This window comes from Pimephales promelas, chromosome 10 (assembly GCF_988280905.1).
Source record: "Pimephales promelas chromosome 10, fPimPro1.hap1.1, whole genome shotgun sequence".
NCBI classification, from domain to species: domain Eukaryota; kingdom Metazoa; phylum Chordata; class Actinopteri; order Cypriniformes; family Leuciscidae; genus Pimephales; species Pimephales promelas.
The window spans coordinates 30,009,047-30,027,833 of NC_142778.1; the positions used below are offsets into that span (position 1 = coordinate 30,009,047).

The following is an 18,787-nucleotide window of genomic DNA, read 5'->3' on the forward strand; positions in this document are numbered from 1 at the left end:
TCTGGAGCTGAAATCCAAATATGGAAGTGGGCATTTCGTTTTAAAAACGCATCGTTTTTTTATACGATATGTAAAAAAAAAGCTTTCATTCGATTCCTCCATCCTCGTTTCCTTTCCTTGCAGCCTTCCCTCGCATCCTACAGGGGCTGGAGCTGAGACGCGAGTAAAGGAAGCGAGGAAAGGAAACAAGGATGCACAAATAAGAATTGAGAAGCACCCTCTATCCTTGATCTAACCGTTTCAGGCACTAAAAGAGGGATGCTGCAATGCATGAGAAAATGTTTACCTTTGGATATGTAAACTTATGTTAAGAGACCTCTAAAATAATATTAGGAACCTTTATAATAGCATAATAGGGGCCCTTTAATATTTTGAGAACAAGACTATGGTTTTATTCTAAGCTGAAAGAGAAATCCCAGACAGAAAGACAAGACTGATTCAGTTACAAAAAAAAAAAAAAAAGATTCTCAGAGCCAAAAAACCTTTGTCCACAAACCTCATTTCATTTCATGGGAACGAGTGGTAGAATACGAAATTCTTTCTAAATTAAATTGGCAGTTTTGGCCTTGTAAGCAATCTTTTTAATCAAAAGGTAAATCCAGGAAGGAAGTTGAAATATTGGTAAAATTGGTCAAATATTTGAGGAAGTTTGCCTCATTTGAAATGGAATGTCTGGGCTCCAAACTCTTTAGACATGGTCCACTTCAGGTACTTGAGCAGAATTGCTACCGCTCCGACCTCCTTGACCTGTAAACATGGGCACACTTCTTTGTCCTGATACAAAATTGCTTCCACTCAAAGCAGCAAACACCATCACCTGCTAACATCTCAATTCTAACCGACCGTAACCCACCAAAAAATACAATTACAAACGTAGTGTCTTACATTTTGGAAAGGAAAGTTTGATTCAAGGAAAACCTAAATAATCTGATGCCCACCAAATGAATAGATATTTTATATAGATTTCTGCAATTTAGCTCAACGGTCTGTACTGGTAAATGAAGTAAACTATTGAAGAAATTTAACTGATGGTCTTGGCTCAATCATACCATCATAAAGATGTGTAGAAATGTTTGTGTTCATACCATCTGTGGGAGATGTGTGAACAGTTTAAATTATATTACGGTAATGTTTTATTTAGATCCAATATCTTTGTGAGACTGAGTATGTATTAAATATTTAATTGAAAACAGAAGCCTGACACCATAAAAAACAACAAAAACAGCACAGCCATCATTTTTTCTTTGTTGGTGCCAAAATGGGAGAAAGTGGTCAAATCGAGTGCTAAGCTTTTTGAACTGGTTTTACCTTCTGTCATATTAAGTCACAAACACAGCTGTTGTTTGTACATTACATGTAAATTTAAGACGCATGACATTGGCACATTTACATCCGGCCTGTGTAAATAGTCTTTTAAACGCACGTCAGTGATGCCAAATCAGATTTGATGCATTAAGTAAATACAATTTCATAATCTAGTACATAATTACAACTCTTTTAGACTGGATTTCAGAATTTACATGCCATGGATGTTGTGCTCACTAAGGCAGAACCAACAAAAATATATTTTGTGAACAAAACAAGCTAACAGACATTCAATTAAATATTTGCCCATTGATATTCTAATTGATTTAGCATTTGTGTTAAGCATGGGTTCTCAAAACTAAATTGGTTAGCTTTTTAAATAAAGGTTTAAAACTATGACCTGTGAACATTCTGAAATCACTAATTTGTCTAACAGTCACTTCTCAAACATGCATGACTGTAAAATGTATTTTTCCCCCCGAAAAGTTAGTATTTTCATGAAAATAATATTAATAAACAATATATAATTTGAGAGGTTGAAGCGAACACTTTGGCAAGATAGGAAAAACACTATAGCTAAGGCGAATTTCTTTTAGGATTTTTACATTCAGATAACGTTACATAATCTGAAATATATAAATACAGCTTAATAAAACCACAGCATTCTGACATTTTGCTTGACTTTTCACATCTCTCATACTTCATCTTAAAGTATTCATTGTCAACATGAATATAAATAGCCTTACTGTAGGAATTAAAACTGCGGTCCTCAATATTTTAAACACTACTGCCATCTACTGACTTCTTATAGAATCATATCTACTACTCTTCATGGCTGAGAGAACTGCATGACAAATGGACAAAAAATTTAAAGGAACAGACATGTCAAATTAACCACTAAGAACAAAATAAGTATATCATGTGCTGTTTATTAGCAATTGTGTCCGCAACAATATCATACAAATGAAACTACAGGGAAAGAGTTCGTTTCCAAGATGCTGCCTACTGAAGTCATTAGAATGACTCTTAAAGGACTTCTAGAAACACCAGCAAATGGTTTGTCCTAACTGTCAAATTTCAGGAGTATACATTAACAAATATATATATAAAAATACACGAAAATAGCTAATGTGCTTAAGAGACAGTTAGAAAACAAAACATTTGTAACACTTTTTTGTTGTTGTTTTGTTTTAAAAACCACCCACTTTGACTTTCACATGGCAACACCCAGGTAGAAAACGCAGTACAAAAACAGCTTTGGTGAATTTGTGTAGTCTTCTATAAAAAGATTTTTTACATAAAAAGCATTAAAAAAAAAAGTTAAATATTATAAAGTGAATTTTCTATTGCACACAGTGAGGTTTCGGCTGTGATGGCAATGCGAGAGCAGTCTCAAGGCTTTCTGCGTCTGAAACAAAAGGGGTTTATAGTCCTTAGTTTTTAAAGTTACTTTTTGCCCGTGACTGTGAAATGATACAAATAGAGAGCTTACTTTGAATATCCATGATGCTGGTATCCAGGTCCCAAGTTTGAGCCAGCTCTCATCTCCAGAGCCACAGAGCACTGGAGTAAAGTCAATAGATTAGGATTATTTGTCACTTAAAATATAGAAACATATGCATGCACACATGTAAAAAAAAAAAAAAAAAAAAAAAAAAAAATCAATTTGCCTTTATTTGCCATTCTTTTTAACATTATTCAAAGAATTCAAGAAAAAAAAAAAAAAAAACATTTCCACAAAAATATTAAGCAGCATATTTAAACAATATTGATCAGAAATCATATGCTGTTTTGATGCTCAAGAAACATTTAAGGATCACGTGACACTGAAGACTGGAGTCTCATCACAGGAATAAATCAAATTAATCCTTAAGGTTTTAAAAACCAAAATAATCATTTAAGCGTTAGTGTGCGTTCACATTTAGCTAGTTGACACCAGAATATTTTTTACCCTTGTCTCCACATCAGTCCAGTCTCCCTCCATAGGCTCACCATCCGGGCCAGACTCTGATGATCTCCTCTTACGGCTACTATTTAAACAAAACCAATATAGAGCATTTACACAGAGACCTACAAGTTATGCACATATGACCACCAAAGCTTTCAAACTTGGCAACAATCACCTGGCAACAACAGGGTTTTCCTGCTTGAGCGTTTCGATGTCTGTGAATTGAACGGCCTGTCCTCCACCTCTAGTTTTGAACACATCACCCTGATAAAGAGCAAAGAATTAATTTCAGCAGACATACAACACCAGACTGAGCAAGACCACCAGAAAAAGGAAGCTACCTTGATTAGCTTGGTCTGAATCTCCCCATCCGAGGCCACCTCTTGGTGTGTCAAAAGGTACTTGTCACACTTGGACAGAGCTTTCTCGTTAGGAGCGTTTACTTTGATGGCTTTGGGGATGTTTGCCTGGAGAACTGTATCCAGTTCCACATTACTGCTGGGTTTATGATCAACCCACCTCTCCCCACCTGCGGAGTGCGAGCGTCTGTGTAGAGGCCGAACAGGCGCCCCAGTCTATTCAATTAAAACAAATACATTAAGACAAATAGAAAACCGACCACAAGCATGCTGAAGCGTTAGTGTGTTAGTGAAGTTCAAAGCACAAACTAAACGTACCAAGCTGTTAGGAAGGGAAAAAAGCTGGATATTAGAGTGGGATGCTTTATCTTCAAAAAAAAAAAAAAAAAAAAAATCTGCTTTTCAGTCTGCAGATATTAAATCTTACAAGTTGAAGCTGAAATGGTCAACTTTTTGAGCATAATCTGTCTTAAGTGTATGAACAGCAACTAACCAGTATTATGAGTAACAGATGACATTAAGAAGATGAAAACTCAAATTTATTCATCTAAAAGTGCAAAACAAAGCCATTACATGGTTAAAAAAAGCAGCACATAATACCTTAGAATTTTACATTCAGATCTTCTGGATAATAATTGGAGCAGCTTAAAAACAGATCAAAAGGTCTATATTAAGCTACAATGTCTATATTAGTGTCTTGTTGAAGCTTTACCTACAACTACAGCAAGATACTCCACTGACCCAGTGATCCGTTTCCTCTAGGTCTACATCTGCAGGCTGGACAGGAACCTCTCTGGCCCAACACCTGCCTCTTCTCCTGCTAAGACTGTCGGGAAGGCCCTGAGCTCTCTTCCTACTGTCTGGAGGCGACTGGCTACCCTGCCTGCGAGACTGCGGGACTCCCTGCTCCCACTCAGAGATGCAGGAAGCCACTGACACACTGCCTGGTCTGGGGAAGTGAGGATCTGGCCTGACCGTCTGAGAGAAGTTATATATAGGCTCCAAGGAGGAGAGGGATGACTGCGAACCATTGTAGGGAGACTGAAAGTGACATGATTAGTTCACACATGGTTTGCATGCAACAAACACCAGTACATTAAAAACAACATTTACAGCATTAAAAAGGGGTGGTGAAGGTGCACAGGGTAATTATACACACACACACACACACTGCACAGCAGACCATGCATGGACCAATAAAGCTGAGGTTTGTGGATTAGGTTAGGCATAATTTTCAGGGTCAGGCGGTCTAGAAACGCAAGTCAGTTAAACGTACAGGAACGGGTGACGGGGAGGCGGATCTCTTGGGGGGCACTTTGTCCTTTTCTCTGGAGGGCCGCTGTGGCTGCCGGTTCTCCGTCTTCCCCTCAGTCACAATGGCTTTGAGTTGTTTGAGTTTCTCATCCTTCACCCACAGCTTATTCTGCATCTCCAGCTGCTTGGCATTGACCCGCCTCTCCTGCAGAGAACAAACCATGCATGCATCACACCAACAAATTAAATGAAAGAGTCTATCCCAAAACAAACTCAGTTGTGGCTGGTTTTGTGATCCAGGGTTTGAAATAACAAGGGTATATTTGTCAACAATACATTTTATGGGTCAATATTATCAATTATTTCTTTTAAGCCAAAAACCATTAGGATATTAAGTAAAGATCTATTCCATTAAGATGTTGTAAATTTCCTACCGTAAATATACAACATTTATTTTTGTGAATGAATGCAGCACAATCGCAAACATAAACAGACAACTTTACAGGCGATTTTCTCAATGTTTTGAATTTTTTGCACCCTCAGATACCAGATTTTCATTTTGGATAAATATCGTTCTATCCTGACAAACCATACATCAATGGAAAGCTTATTTATTCAGCTTTCATATGACGTGTAAATCTCAATTTAAAAAAAAAGATTGACCCATGCAACTGGTTTTGTGGTCCAGGGTCACATATACGATCTATGGAAAGATACTCACACATTCCTTCTCCCACTTGAGCTTGGCGTCAGTGACGATGCCCTGCATACGCGATTCCATGCGTCTCTTTTCAGACATTTCCCTTTGAAGCCTCTGTTCTCTGCTCTCCAATTCGTGCTGTAGAGATCGCTTGTCCTCCTCATAGATGTTGGTAGTTTTCTGCAGGATGTCAATCTGCATATAGAATAGCAATGCAGAAGCATACCGTATTCAACACCTTTGTTAGGTCAAGGTTTGTTGCAACAATTATTTCAACCATAATTATCATAGCCTAGTTTGTATTGTGAAATGTCAGTTAAATCTACGGTGTAAACTTAGTTCTAAAGTTTGGGTTTATAAGATTTTTTTTTTTTTTTTTTTTGCAAGACTCATGCTCACCAAAACTGCACTATTTGATAAAAAAAAAAATACAATAAATATGAATATTTGTAATACTTTGGGTATGAAACTACTTTCAACCACATACACTGCCTCTGACCTAACGAGAGCAGTTGTCGAGTAAATGCAGATTTGAATGTTCTGGTGTGATTGATTCGCCCGTGTCTATTAAACCTCTGACATTGTCATTTAGGAATGAGATCATTTGATGTTTGAATTGAGATGTTTTAACGATGAATTGTGCAGCACCATGTTCTTGTTATAATACAAGTATTAAGTTATTTAAAACAGGGTTCCCACACCTTTGTTAACTTCAAATTCAAGGACCTTTCAAGAAATTTCCAGGTGTCAACCCTGTTAAAACAATCCTTTAGAAAAACATGGCACTTAATTTATCCTTACTCAATTATTGTGCAAATACCTTATACTCCAGCATCTTAGATTTCTTTTCAAGACGATCAATCTCGTTCTTCTGGTTCTGTATCATTTTATCTTTTTCCCCAAGCTTGCCACGCTGCTCATGGATGAAGTTCTCCTTGGAGAGAATGTTGCTGTCCTGCTCTTGAAGCACAGACTTCAGCATGTTGGCTGAAAAAAAAAACAATGGCCAGAAATAAAAAAATAATATATATATATAAATAAAAGTTGCACATAGAGGAAAATATAAACAGCTCTGAATGATGATTTTACCCGTTTTATTGTACTCCTCTATCATCATCTGTCGAATCCTGTGTCTCTTCTCCAGGGCCTCGATGAGTCTGGGTAGAGTGACGTCATCATTAGGGCCAGAAACCTCACAGGGAGGAAGTGGAGGAAAGGACTGAAGAAGTTGGTTCAATACTGTTGGAAACTCTGTAAAAGCACACATTGTTAAATGTTTATGTTAACGTTACAATTTATAGAGACATTAGCCTGCATGTTACAGAAACAGCACATTTGAGATGACGTTAGCACATGTTACGTTCTCAAATAATGTGCAAGTTTAGACGCACACACACAAAAAAAAATACCTCCATCTACGGGACCACCACGTTCCTCCAATCTTCGAGTCAGCTCATCTTTGAAGGCTTGGTTCCTCTGTCGGCGACCAGCAGTGAAGCCACAGATGGGCCTGTCAACAGGCCGGGCCACTTCCACTTCCTGAGTCATCTCAGCAAAGCGCATCACCAGCTGCACACAGATCAGAAACCCAAATATCACAGTACAAGTAGTATAAATCAAGAGGAACAATCCATCTTTTGACCTGTTGATATTGCTTACCAATGTCTCCTCATAATCATCAGCTTTTGGATTTACACACACGACCATCCTCACTTTGCCTTCACCATCAAAGTAGTTTTTGAATAGATGGGTCACTTTAGAGTCTCTGTATGGAACCATCTGAGGACAAAAGTCAAGAATCCCTTGATCTGGCTGAATTTAGAAATGATTAATCAATTGGTTAGTTAAATTGTTCCACATACCTTGTTTGTCCCACACATCTGGTTCTCCCTCAGTACCTCAATACATGTGCGCAGAGTCATTAAAGATTGATTTATGTTGCCTGCGAGAGGGAAAAAAAAAAAACATATGGTCTTCATATAAAAACACACCTCTGAAATCCTAAAGTCAATCTTTAGTTCTTTGTTGCATTGCCGGACCTGCTTCACGGAGTCGATTGCCCTCTGCTCGAGTTCTGCTAGTGCGTTCACTTCCAGCCAGATCCACCAGACACAACTGGCTCACATTCACCTGATTCTTATCCTAAAAAAGGGAAGATCATCAATGATTAAAATCAAGTATTAGGTAAGGGGGACCCCACTTTCACAATTCAGAACCCAAATTTGGCCTCTACACATGTAGGGCCAAAAGGTCACATTCAAAAGGTTAGTTCACCTAAAAATGAAGTCACTCAAATATGGTAAACAGAAACTGATGGAACATAAATCAGTCTTCCGCATCACGTAAACACAGAGCTTCTGCCGTATTATCAGTATACTTTTATTTTATGCTATGTCAGCATCTTTGGCTATCTTCATTGCAAAACTGAATTACAAAAATACAAGACTTAAATATATAATACAAATAAAAACCAAGTAAACAGAAGAATCTGCAATTATATTATATAAGATTATAAATAAAATGATAAACATTTTAAAACCTTTTCTGGTTTGAGCTTCTGCAAGAACTAATGAGGCTTTTGAAGCATGAGAGTTTTGGTGGAATGTCCAATTTAAAGATTTGATGGGTCTGTAAAACAATTCATTTAAAAACTTTGACACTGAAACTACCCCAAAATATCAAGTTCTCAGAGGGTTGTGTCAAAAGACGTTTAACAGTGTTTACAATGAAGGTGAAACTGCTAAACGTTAGTTGATCACCAGGGGGTGCTAAAATTCCTACAGACAACACATTCATTAAACCTTCATGAAGATCAGGAACACTAGTGGTTTAGCTGTGCCCCAAAACATTTTTTTTACTAATTAAATGCACATGCTTTATTTATAATGGGGTAAAAAGAAAAGGTTCCTGGGCATTTGTCTGAACAACATTAGGTACCCAACAGTTATATTTAATAAAACATTTGTAACTGGCGATTGTTTATTGGAAAAAGGATAAAAATAAAAACTTTAAAGCATTAGAATTAAACTGACCTGAAGCACATTGTCTCCATCTGCATCCAGAGGTGCTTGTGCCAATTTAACAATGAAGACACTATGAGAGCGGCTGGACTCGCGGTTCAATTGCGTGTTTGCAATCCTGCGCTTCTTCTGACCTGTTTAGAAAACAGAAGTGCTCATACAATAGCTCTGCGTGCTAACTACAAACAAACCTTTTGAAAAAAGCTAACATCTACATCAATTTACCTCTCCAAAAGACTTCAAAAGCTTCCTCTGTTGACTTGACCTCAACCTCGGTGCACCCAGCCACGTACATGTTGTGATTCTGATCTTCACGCAGTATTTTGGATTGTGGCGGTCTGAAATGTGAAAAAGCAAAAGATCAACTTCTGTTACCACAGAGCAGAAAAAACTAATTATACAGCCATGTTGCAATGAAGCATAATACGGAATGGGTGTCTACCAGCAAGGAAAACAGACAGCCAAGACAAAAGCTTTCACACTGGCACAAAAAAACGAAATACTCACGTCTGACAGCTCGGAATTTGTTGCATACATGTAAACCAACTGAAACTATTTTCGCATCTTCCAAATGAGGTTTTAAATCAGATACATATCTGGACAGCCAACCTGTGTCTAAAAACATATTTGATTCCAAACCATCACATGAAGCAAATGTGCCTGTTTTTTGCAGGGATTTTTTATGGAGGTGGAAACTTCAAACAGCGTCACTACTGAAAGCTACATTATATTTCTCAGCAATGAGGCGATTACACCAACAAGCTTCGGTATTAGGCTACTCACTTACTCAAATTCATTAAACATTATAATTTTTTTTTAAACCGTGCTACTTTATTTCACCTCAGAATTCTTGATCTAACTTGCCATAGATAAAACAAAGGGAAATTACCATTATTTTCCTATATATCTGCGCAGTCAGATTTTGCACTGCAAAACATCCATGATAGCGGTGATCTTGTATATACTGGCAAATAATCATGGCCACTCAACCATGTGCATAGTAAAGAGATCAACAATCATTTCAGGTGGAAATTAATTTAAACACAGATATCGGACACCAGTCATGTCTAAAGTAAATATAAACAGGAAAAAAACCCTGAATATGATCAAAAGATTAGATCTGAGCATTAGGACGTGTAGTATTAATACAGCCACAGAGTCCCTAAAAGCAATTGAGAGCAAAGACAGGACATGCAGAACAGCTACACAAAGGAAAGAAAATCCTTAAAGGCAGCAAGTCCATCTATGAAAAGATTTCACTGGCCACGTACATGAACTCAGTGTTTCTCAGAGGTGTGCCTGCACCATTCCACCTAATAAAAAACAAACAAAATACATTTATCTATGAACTAAGCTCACTGATATTATCAACTATAATTTATTATTTTTAATCCAATTAAACTAAACTGAAATTATCTTAGGGTTGGGTACAAAGTCCAAAAAATCTAAAAGTTTCATTGAAAATCATGTGTTGTCAATGAAACATTTATATTGAGTAAATATTTCCTAAAATAATTATTTTTTTTAAAAAAGCCTAAAAAAAAAAATAAAAAAAATCATACTGACAAATATGCAGTGAAATAGAAATATTACTACAATTTAGAAAATATTTTAAAACAAATTCAGCAGCTATTCACAAGTGTCACAAAACTAATATGATGATGATTTGGTGTACAAGAAACATTTCTTATATTCAATCTTCAAAACTTTTGTGGTGCTTAATGTTTGTGGAAACTTTTTTTCAGGATACTCTAATAAATATAAATTTCAAAAGAAAAGCATTTATTTGAAATGGCAATCTTTTATAACCGCCTGTACTGTCATTTTTGATGATTAAAGCATCCATGCTGAATAAATGTATTCATTTACTATATATTAAATCTAGCGGTATCAAATCTAAATCCAAACTTTAACCGTGTACATACGTGTACATTTTGGACATACATCGCACAAAGACAATGAATGAGAAAAATCACTAATTCACCACTGAATATTAAACTTATCAAGCTTACTTGGGCTTTATTGGATCAAAAGGAGTCTCCTCCAGGAGATCATAGATGTAGTTGTTGTATATCTCAATGTAAGACACAAAGACACTATAGCTGCTGTCCTCATCCACCCCATCTGCTCTACAAGCATCCTCTGGGCTGATCATGTCAGCAAACTCAGGGTCAATTCGCCTACAAAACAAGAACAGCAGATAAATGTATTGCGTTTCATTTAAATCAGATTACGTCCTTTTGTAACTGATTTCAAATGGAAATTACCTTGTAGTTGGGGTTTTCGGTACAGTTGACTGACTGTCTCGCTTCTGTCGGTCCAAGAGTGCATCTACCTGATTCTGCACCTCCATGCCATTTTTATCATCAGGCTTGAAAACCTAATGAGGGAAAGATCAAGATAACTCAAATATGGAAAATTTACTTCTGCTCTTTTATTCTGTTATGCAAGAATAAAAGTGAAGTAAATTGATGAATTCACTCACATATCTCTTGGCCTGGTAGGGGCCAATGCTGTTGAAGATCATGTCAAGTGAACGTGGAAGCAGCCCACCCTGACCCGGTGAGCCAGTCATTGTATGAGTTTTACCACTGCCAGTGACACCGTAGGTGAACAACAGGCCTAGTTTGAAAAGAACACTGCTGTCAGTCTTAACAAGCTTAAACCTAGTTCCAGACTAAAAGGCATGTTTGGGCCATTTTAACTGAAAGCTCCTTGCAATGGCATCTCTTAAAATATGTCTCTCAAGATCCACACCAGTATTTTTTTCTAAGACATGTTTAAAGAAAACTACTTAAAGGGTTAGTTCACCCAAAAATGAAAATTCTGTCAGCATTTACTCACCCTCATGTTGTTTCAAACCTCTATGTGTTTATTTGTTCTGCTGAACACAAAGGAAGATCTTTGGAAGAATGTTTTAATCAAACAGATCTCATTCCCCATTGACAACCATAGCATTCTGGGGGTGCGTAAATACTGACAGAATTTTCATTTTTGGGTGAACCAACCCTTTAAATGCCCTAATTAAACTAAGGCCTATTCATTTCGGATTAATCTAAACCCTGTCTGTCAAACCAAGCCATATTGTTTTTAAATAAAATAATGTCCATAAGAGCATATTTACCATTTTTACAGTGAATAAGGTCTTCCACCAGAGGTTTAGCAACATCTTCAAATAATTCCCTCTGTGTGGTTTTAATTCCAAACACTTTTTTGAAGGAATATTGTGTCTGAAACAGAAATGATTAGTTAGCTAGTAGTCCAACAAAGCCCGACTAGTGCCATAAGAATATTTTTCAAATGAGAGAAAGCAGTTCATTAAGACTCAAGACTTGAAAAAGCACACAAGTTGTACGGAGCACATTTATGGTGCTTTTACTGTCATTTTACAAGCTTGACAAACCTAGTACTCTATTTTTACTATATTTAACCATTACGCGTGTTGCACAGAAGAAAAAAAAGTCATAGTATTAGAGGGATGGAGGGGAATAAGGGTGAACTGATCCTAATTCACAAAAATATCAGATACAATTTTTAAATAATTCTTGAGGACACTCACCTCTTTGAATTCACCATTCCTATTAGCTTTGAGCCCATCAGGAGCATGTAACTGAATGGTGGTATTGCTTATAACCTCAATACAGCATTCCTCATCATCTGCACCTAGTGGGCGCACACGACAATACACCTGCCAAACACACACATCGCAGATTAATACGTTTATCGTGATTTTGATTATCTTAATGTGAGCAACAAGTTACAACATACTCCAACAGGGTCCTTCTGGTTGTTGGAAGTCTTTTTTGGAGGAGGGCGGCGGGGGGTCTTGCCCTTCCTGTTACAAAATCAAAAATGGAGACGTAATTTAGTCAGCAAATAACTTAAGTTCAAACAAAAGGAGTCTGGCTTAGGTTGAAAAGAGTCCTAAGCGATCTTTTTGGAGTTACAAAAGGAAAAATGAAGCAGCTAACGTCATTAGTTACTGGTTTTAACGTGAAACACCAAGTTGGCTAGCGTAACTTACACGTTGGTAACGTTAATAATGTGGTCGACAAAAACTAAAGTCAGCCAACTAAAATAAATAGAAAACAAGAGAAATTCCGCGGAATTATGAACTGATATAAAATACAAAAAGTGGTAATAACGCTAACGTTAGCTAAATAATAACCGAGCCGTGAGCGAGTTAACGTTAACTTACACTGCTATGAGCTTTTACCTAACGTCTTTCTTGTGAGACCAACAACTCAGTTATTTGGTAATAAACAGAACTTTAATCATTCGTTATCAGTTTAACATGACTAAAATACTAAATATATAAAAGACACTTACGCTTGCCTATTCATGTTGGTGGTGTTTTAGTTCAATTCTGCGACGCCGTTGCCTTGTTCTTGTCCGTATACAACACTCAAAGTTCAAACGTTCCCTCTCTGCGTCAGAAACTGATTTTTCAAATGTGACCAATCAGCGAGCTCAGACGCGCCTCACCAAAGCGGATATCCCGCCCACCGCTCTCCCATTGACAATATCCGGTTTTATACAGATTCTAATAAACAAGGGTGGAATGGTATTAAGAAAGACCTCAGTGGAAACATGTTTTTAACTTTATTGTGCTATCATTGACAAAGGAGTGTATTTCACAAATTTTTCTGTCGTATAAAATCGAGTCGAGTACCTTAACATCAGGGCTATTTACATGGCAAACACAAGGTCAAAATCACACACAATCCATAAAAATTGTATTATTATATAAAGGAGATCAAGATATAAGATAGACACTTATATATATATATATATATATATATATATATATATATATATATATATATATATAAAAGAAAATCTTACATACATTTGGGTGATACATTCTGAAATATTCCTTTTAAACATGTTTCTGCATAAAAGAGTTTCCTTTTAAGTATCATAAATACACAGTCCAGCAAAATTTGTTTTACAATCAAAGTAACTTGACACGAGAGAGATAAAAGGAGGAACTTCACCCATTAATAGAAACTCATTGAAAGTCTTGAGTAACCCAGTCAGCACCTAGTGAAGATGACTTGATCATATCTTGATTTCAAGACACTTCTTTTAATACTTCTTTATTTCATAGTTTATTATATTCATCCCATTCCTTCTGCCACTTGTTAGTGTTGTACAAGCTAATTAATGGTCTGAAGTCAGGTGGTTAAGCATATCAGTTTTATTTAGTAAAAATATAAAACGTTACATTCTGTATTAACAAGATTTTTATAAGTAATATTTATTTTTACAGTGTTCAAAAAGGCTGATTATAAAAATGCATTTGTATATAAATGATGATAATAAGTCTGATTAAAGTGCTTCAAAAATATGTAAATATGATTTGAAAATGTTAAAGAATTTAAGTAAATAAAAAAAAATTACAACAAAAACATTGATCAAACATACAACCTAATCATAAATTATACAGTCTTATAATCTTCCAGATTAAATACAATCTTCTCAGGCTGTTCATTACATTGCTTCTTTTGAACAGTCATAAAATATATATAAATATATTTTACTCCGTTTTAGGGAAAGTAACATGGCTGCCCAGAGTAACCTTATCAAATGTCACATTTCAAACTTCTTCACACCTCTGGTGGAGAAAAGTGCCAGACTAAAAACATATATTATACAAAGGCCGCTAACCACACTAAATATTGCAGCTCCCACTGTGTTTGAAAGGGTGATCGGTGGCAAGTGAGCATGAAGCCACTGCTTCCGTGCAGCCATGTCCAGTTCATTAGCAGTCATCTGGAAATACGTGCCAATAATAGCGAACACGTGGAAGAGCTGATGACTGTGACCTGTGAAGGATGCATCAAAAAAAAAAAAAAAAAAAAAAAAAAAGTTTATAATTAGTAGAGTTTAAGGTTGTGTAATCTGAATTTATGATGCTTAGTTTAAAGGAAATCGAACGATTTGTTATAGTACCTATGTAGTCAAAACTACCAGGAGCCAACCGTTCAGGCAGGTGTGTGGCAAAAAGAAAGCCAGTGAAGAGAGCCAATGACGTGTGCTGATAGTGAACCGTATTGGCCTCATTAACAGTGCAACCCTCACCAGCACACACAAATATCTACAAAAGGAGGCCAAAAGTCCAAACAAAGTTCTTTACATAAATTAATTTAGTTAAATTTCTCAATCAATACAAAAACAACCAAAACAAAAAGTTGAGTTCATCCACAAAAAAACAAAAAACAAACAGAGAATAGAAAATGACCCAAAACACTTACTCTATAAAAGAGAGGGATGTTGTCAAAGAGATATGGATAAAGAAAGGCGATTATCCTTAGACGTTTACAGCGCTTCTGATCTTTTCCCCCAGAATACCTAAAAAGAGAATAAGAAATGTTTATTTACTGAAAACATTTTTTTTTTTACAATCAAATATGTCAAGAATGCAAATGAGGAACTACCTTTTAATGCTGTGATAATTATACTGAAGAAATGGTAAACCGAGTCTTAAAACAAAACAAATAAAATGTTTAGTCTGGACATTTTAGCACAATATAAACTTTCAGGAAAATGTATATTTGCAAAGCGTAAATTAACAAAGCAGTTTTTACTGGAATTATAGGTTTTATTGATTTCTTATCCTACCTTGAGTAGCAGGCCAGTGCAGTAGAGATCACAGAGTTGACAACAGCTATAGGAACATAATATTCATGAAATGTGCCATTAACCCATTTATCTGGAAATGAGTAAGAAGAGTAGGCAATGGCAGAACCTGTTGATGATCAAATAGACACATTTAAAAAAAAAGAGGAAATATTAAGAATTAATGATTAAAATTTTAAACAAGTGGAAACTGCATTTTACTCAATAGTTCTGTTGTATTTTCTACATACCAAGGCTGTAGAAGCTGAGTGCTCCATAATCAAAGAAGAAGCAGATGTGCCTGGCCCGTTCTGACATGGTACTGAAGGTATGAGCACAGCTGGAAGCGAGTGGGTACACACAACATGACAGCAGGAACACCAGCAAGGGCCAGGTGAATGGATCCTTCCAGTCATCCTGCACCAGCACTACCGTCAGCAGTTTCCATAAGAAAAACCTTGCATAACAAAAACATCCATTACTTGACAATCTAAAATCGCAAGCGTGCATCAAAGACGTGGTGTAGCAGTAGTCTGAATGCTCTTGCAATAAAAAGGCAAAATGCCTTGGATTTAAATAGGCAAATGTTTAGGAGTCAATGATTGGATCATTATTGCAGTGATTATTATGTGTCTAACATGTTTTACATGTAGAAAGAGTTTCTAACACTAACTGATTGTGTTGTGATTCATTTCTGAAACATCACGCCCAGATCTTGACCAAAAACGTATGCAACTTTTGATTTAAAAATGTAATTTCCATCAAGAACAACATAAATGTTTGGTAAGATCTTGTATTGACAATGCAAGAGTGGAACACACTGTAGTGTAAAGTCTCCTCCAGCACTTCCCAAAGACTTTCAACGAATTTACATAACACTGCAATAATGATTCATTCATTGACTCTTAATCATTTGCAAATGCTTGCTTATTTCTTCAGCATAAACATACGCATTATATAGCTATATGTATATAAAATGCAAATAGTTTAAACTTTAAATACATTAATGTGCAACAATTAAGTTGAACTTACAGGAAAATTCATAAGCAAATGTAAACATATACAAAACGATGAATGCTGAAAGTGAGTTTACCATGTGGGCAGGAAATGAGTCCAAATATTGAGAGTTTCATTTGTTAGTTGGAAAAGACTAAGCACACACTCCTTGGCTGAGCTGCATGGGTGGCGATACCCTGAAATGATGCCATCCTCATGGAAGACCTATAATGAAACATATATTTATTAACTGAAATTTGCATTTATCAAGGTAATATATCTGCTTTAATAGTTTATGACTGACATGATAGTGTCAACTCAACCAGTGTACAACAAATTCCACGGTGCTAAACAAAGATATTTATTGCAAAGTAACATCAGAATTGAAAAACTTACTTTTGGAACTTGGTTGATGGTGAACACTTGAGGTAGCTTGATGAGATTGAGCATAGTAGAGGAAGGCTCCAGCAATTACAAGATGGAGAGACCAGCTGCCATCTACAGAGCTTCTTCTTGATCCAGTGATTGCTTTAGAAGTCCTCTCTTTAGTGTTCTCCTCGATAGCACCTCACAGTCCAGTAACCATCTCAGGAAGTGCACCTATGGGGGTAAATAGTTTCAAGATGACGTCTTGAATCTATAAGTCTTTCATACATAAAGCTGTTATCTGGAAAAGCGCATCAAAACAACACATATTAAAATGTAAAAATGTGTTGCTGTCAAACCAATCGCTTGTGTTTAGCTAAAAGTCTACAATAGCTTTTTACAAACCTGTTATAGCAGCAGTGCGATAGACAGGGTTATCAAACTCTAGTCATAAACCTTGTGGCTGGAAATGTACCTTCCTGAATAAACACAAATTTAATCATTAAACCCCTATTATTCTCATATACTGCTACCTGAAAATCACCATACCTCAAGTACAAAAAGTTAGTAGATCATTAACTTAAAGACTGGAGAGGGGAGCAGGGGAGAAAAAAAATCACTTGTCTTTGCCCTTTGAATGTACAGAAACACTTTTTTGTTAGGTAGTAAAATCTTCAATTGATTAAATATTGTTTAAAGGAGTAGTTCACCTTTAAAAAAACTTTTGCTGATAATTTACTTACTCCCATGTCATCCAAGATATCTATGAACTACTCCTTTAACATACATTAGAGGGATGTGTAAAATCTTAAAAAATAATATGACTGGTCTATCAGAGCTCATATTTTAACATAGAATACACAAATACAAGGGTCCTAAATCTTTATTGTAACAACAATCACTAAAATACTTAAATGTAAAGATTCAAGTAAAATGTAACTCATCTTCATTGTGCAGTAGCCCATCATTAATAAATGGTAAACAACGAGGTATTTTTTTACATTTGACAACAATAGACTTGACAAAAAAAGTCAAAGCACACAGGAGGAGAAATGCATCCAAAATCCAACTAAGCATTATGATAATTACAAGGTGGAAGTAGATATTGTTTTAAACATTCTGATTTCAGATATTTATTTTGATTGTTGATTTGATACGAGTATACATCAAAAAATTTGAGGACACTAGTTTAATCCATAACATGACATCAAGCTCATCGCTCTTAATGAACAACACGTGGCGTGGGTTCACAATGAAAATGCCAGACAAAATTATTCTTGAATTAATTATTTGTTCTACAAAGCTGTTGTAAAATATAAGGACTGCAAAGGAATTAAGTACTTACATATTATAAAGAAAATACTTCACGTTTTATTTCAGAAAAGACCGTAGCTTTCATCAATAAACGCAGCTCGAGCGTGTTCTTTGTCAAACTTACCGTCAGATGTAGAAGTGTTTTCGACGTTCCGTGTGAGAACCGAATAAAAAACAAACCGTGAATGTATGATTTTCCCCTCCTGACAATGAGTAGCGAGTGGGAGGACAGCATGCCTTTCTTTGTTTTCGTTGTCAGCTGTAGCTCCATGGGCTTCTGTGATTGGCCAACACACACGCCCTGAACTCCGTATCCAAGACGCTTAAATCAAATCTCCCACTGCAAGCACAACGCAACGCCCACCAAAGTGATCTAGATATGAGCCTTTTTTGTTGTTGTAAATGGATGTAAAATGCCATTCATTAATTCATTTTTGTTTGTTAATGTAATTGATTTATTTTTCATGTCCTAAAAATCGCAAACCTCATAAAAAATTAATGGAATTATTTATCAACTTGTTTCTATATTATAATTAGTATTACATCAAGCTTCTTATTTGGTTTGACCATAGACTGCGATCAGTAAGGGATAGTTCACCCAAAAAGGAAAATTATGTCATTTACTCACCCTCAAGTTGTTCCAAACCCGATCACAAAAGAACATATTTGAAAGAATGTTGGTAATCAAACAGTTAAAATTGCCGGCACCCATATTCTTTTTTCCTATTATGGAAGTCAATGGGTCTCGTCAACTGTTTGATTACCAACATTCTTTAAGATATCTTGTGTATTTATTCAACAGAAGAAAGAACTCAAACAGGTTTAGGAACGACTTGAGGTTGAGTAAATTATCAAATCACTAATCAATTAACACGTTTTCGGGCAATATTTTTGTTACCTAAAT

At 36.0% G+C, this 18,787-nt stretch overlaps 2 protein-coding genes across 8 annotated transcripts; both read right to left on the minus strand.

Annotated features, from left to right (window-relative positions):
- Window positions 1-2,218: 2,218 nt before the first annotated feature.
- On the minus strand, window positions 2,219-13,052 carry kif23 (kinesin family member 23). 5 transcript variants are annotated; one of them, XM_039684183.2, is made up of 24 exons: window positions 12,916-13,052; window positions 12,355-12,421; window positions 12,146-12,274; window positions 11,711-11,816; window positions 11,072-11,208; window positions 10,854-10,966; window positions 10,599-10,766; window positions 9,858-9,899; window positions 8,812-8,924; window positions 8,599-8,720; window positions 7,606-7,708; window positions 7,429-7,508; window positions 7,226-7,345; window positions 6,976-7,135; window positions 6,656-6,817; window positions 6,387-6,553; window positions 5,588-5,761; window positions 4,889-5,071; window positions 4,354-4,653; window positions 3,595-3,828; window positions 3,429-3,517; window positions 3,257-3,335; window positions 2,798-2,868; window positions 2,219-2,713 (listed from the first exon to the last, which is right to left on the minus strand). In XM_039684183.2, the coding sequence occupies exons 1-24, from the start codon at window positions 12,927-12,929 to the stop codon at window positions 2,698-2,700; spliced, it is 2,949 nt and encodes a 982-aa protein (XP_039540117.2). In that variant the 5' UTR covers window positions 12,930-13,052; the 3' UTR covers window positions 2,219-2,697. The 5 variants fall into 5 exon arrangements, with proteins under 5 accessions (XP_039540117.2, XP_039540118.2, XP_039540119.2 ...); XM_039684184.2 differs by lacking the exon at window positions 9,858-9,899; XM_039684185.2 differs by lacking the exon at window positions 4,354-4,653.
- Window positions 13,053-13,771: 719 nt separating this feature from the next.
- paqr5a (progestin and adipoQ receptor family member Va) lies at window positions 13,772-18,178 on the minus strand. 3 transcript variants are annotated; one of them, XM_039683811.2, is made up of 10 exons: window positions 18,008-18,178; window positions 16,975-17,048; window positions 16,600-16,803; window positions 16,301-16,428; window positions 15,459-15,664; window positions 15,211-15,337; window positions 15,027-15,071; window positions 14,844-14,940; window positions 14,542-14,686; window positions 13,772-14,414 (listed from the first exon to the last, which is right to left on the minus strand). In XM_039683811.2, the coding sequence occupies exons 3-10, from the start codon at window positions 16,651-16,653 to the stop codon at window positions 14,179-14,181; spliced, it is 1,038 nt and encodes a 345-aa protein (XP_039539745.1). In that variant the 5' UTR covers window positions 16,654-16,803; window positions 16,975-17,048; window positions 18,008-18,178; the 3' UTR covers window positions 13,772-14,178. The 3 variants fall into 3 exon arrangements, with proteins under 3 accessions (XP_039539745.1, XP_039539746.1, XP_039539747.1); XM_039683812.2 differs by having other exon boundaries at window positions 16,600-16,870; window positions 18,008-18,175; XM_039683813.2 differs by lacking the exon at window positions 16,975-17,048 and having other exon boundaries at window positions 18,008-18,175.
- Between the last annotated feature and the right edge of the window lie 609 nt (window positions 18,179-18,787).

Coding starts and splice junctions, on each gene's coding strand:
- kif23 (XM_039684183.2), bottom strand. Junction 11,209..11,710: donor CCTTATTCACTGTAAAAATG/GTAAATATGCTC, acceptor TTTTCAAACTAG/GCCTGTTGTTCACCTACGGT. Junction 3,518..3,594: donor TTCAGACCAAGCTAATCAAG/GTAGCTTCCTTT, acceptor GCTCTTTATCAG/GGTGATGTGTTCAAAACTAG.
- paqr5a (XM_039683811.2), bottom strand. CDS start 16,653: ATGCTCAATCTCATCAAGCTACCTCAAGTGTTCACCATCAACCAAGTT. Junction 16,429..16,599: donor CCATCAACCAAGTTCCAAAA/GTAAGTTTTTCA, acceptor GTTTCATTATAG/GTCTTCCATGAGGATGGCAT. Junction 15,338..15,458: donor ACTCAGCTTCTACAGCCTTG/GTATGTAGAAAA, acceptor GATCATCAACAG/GTTCTGCCATTGCCTACTCT.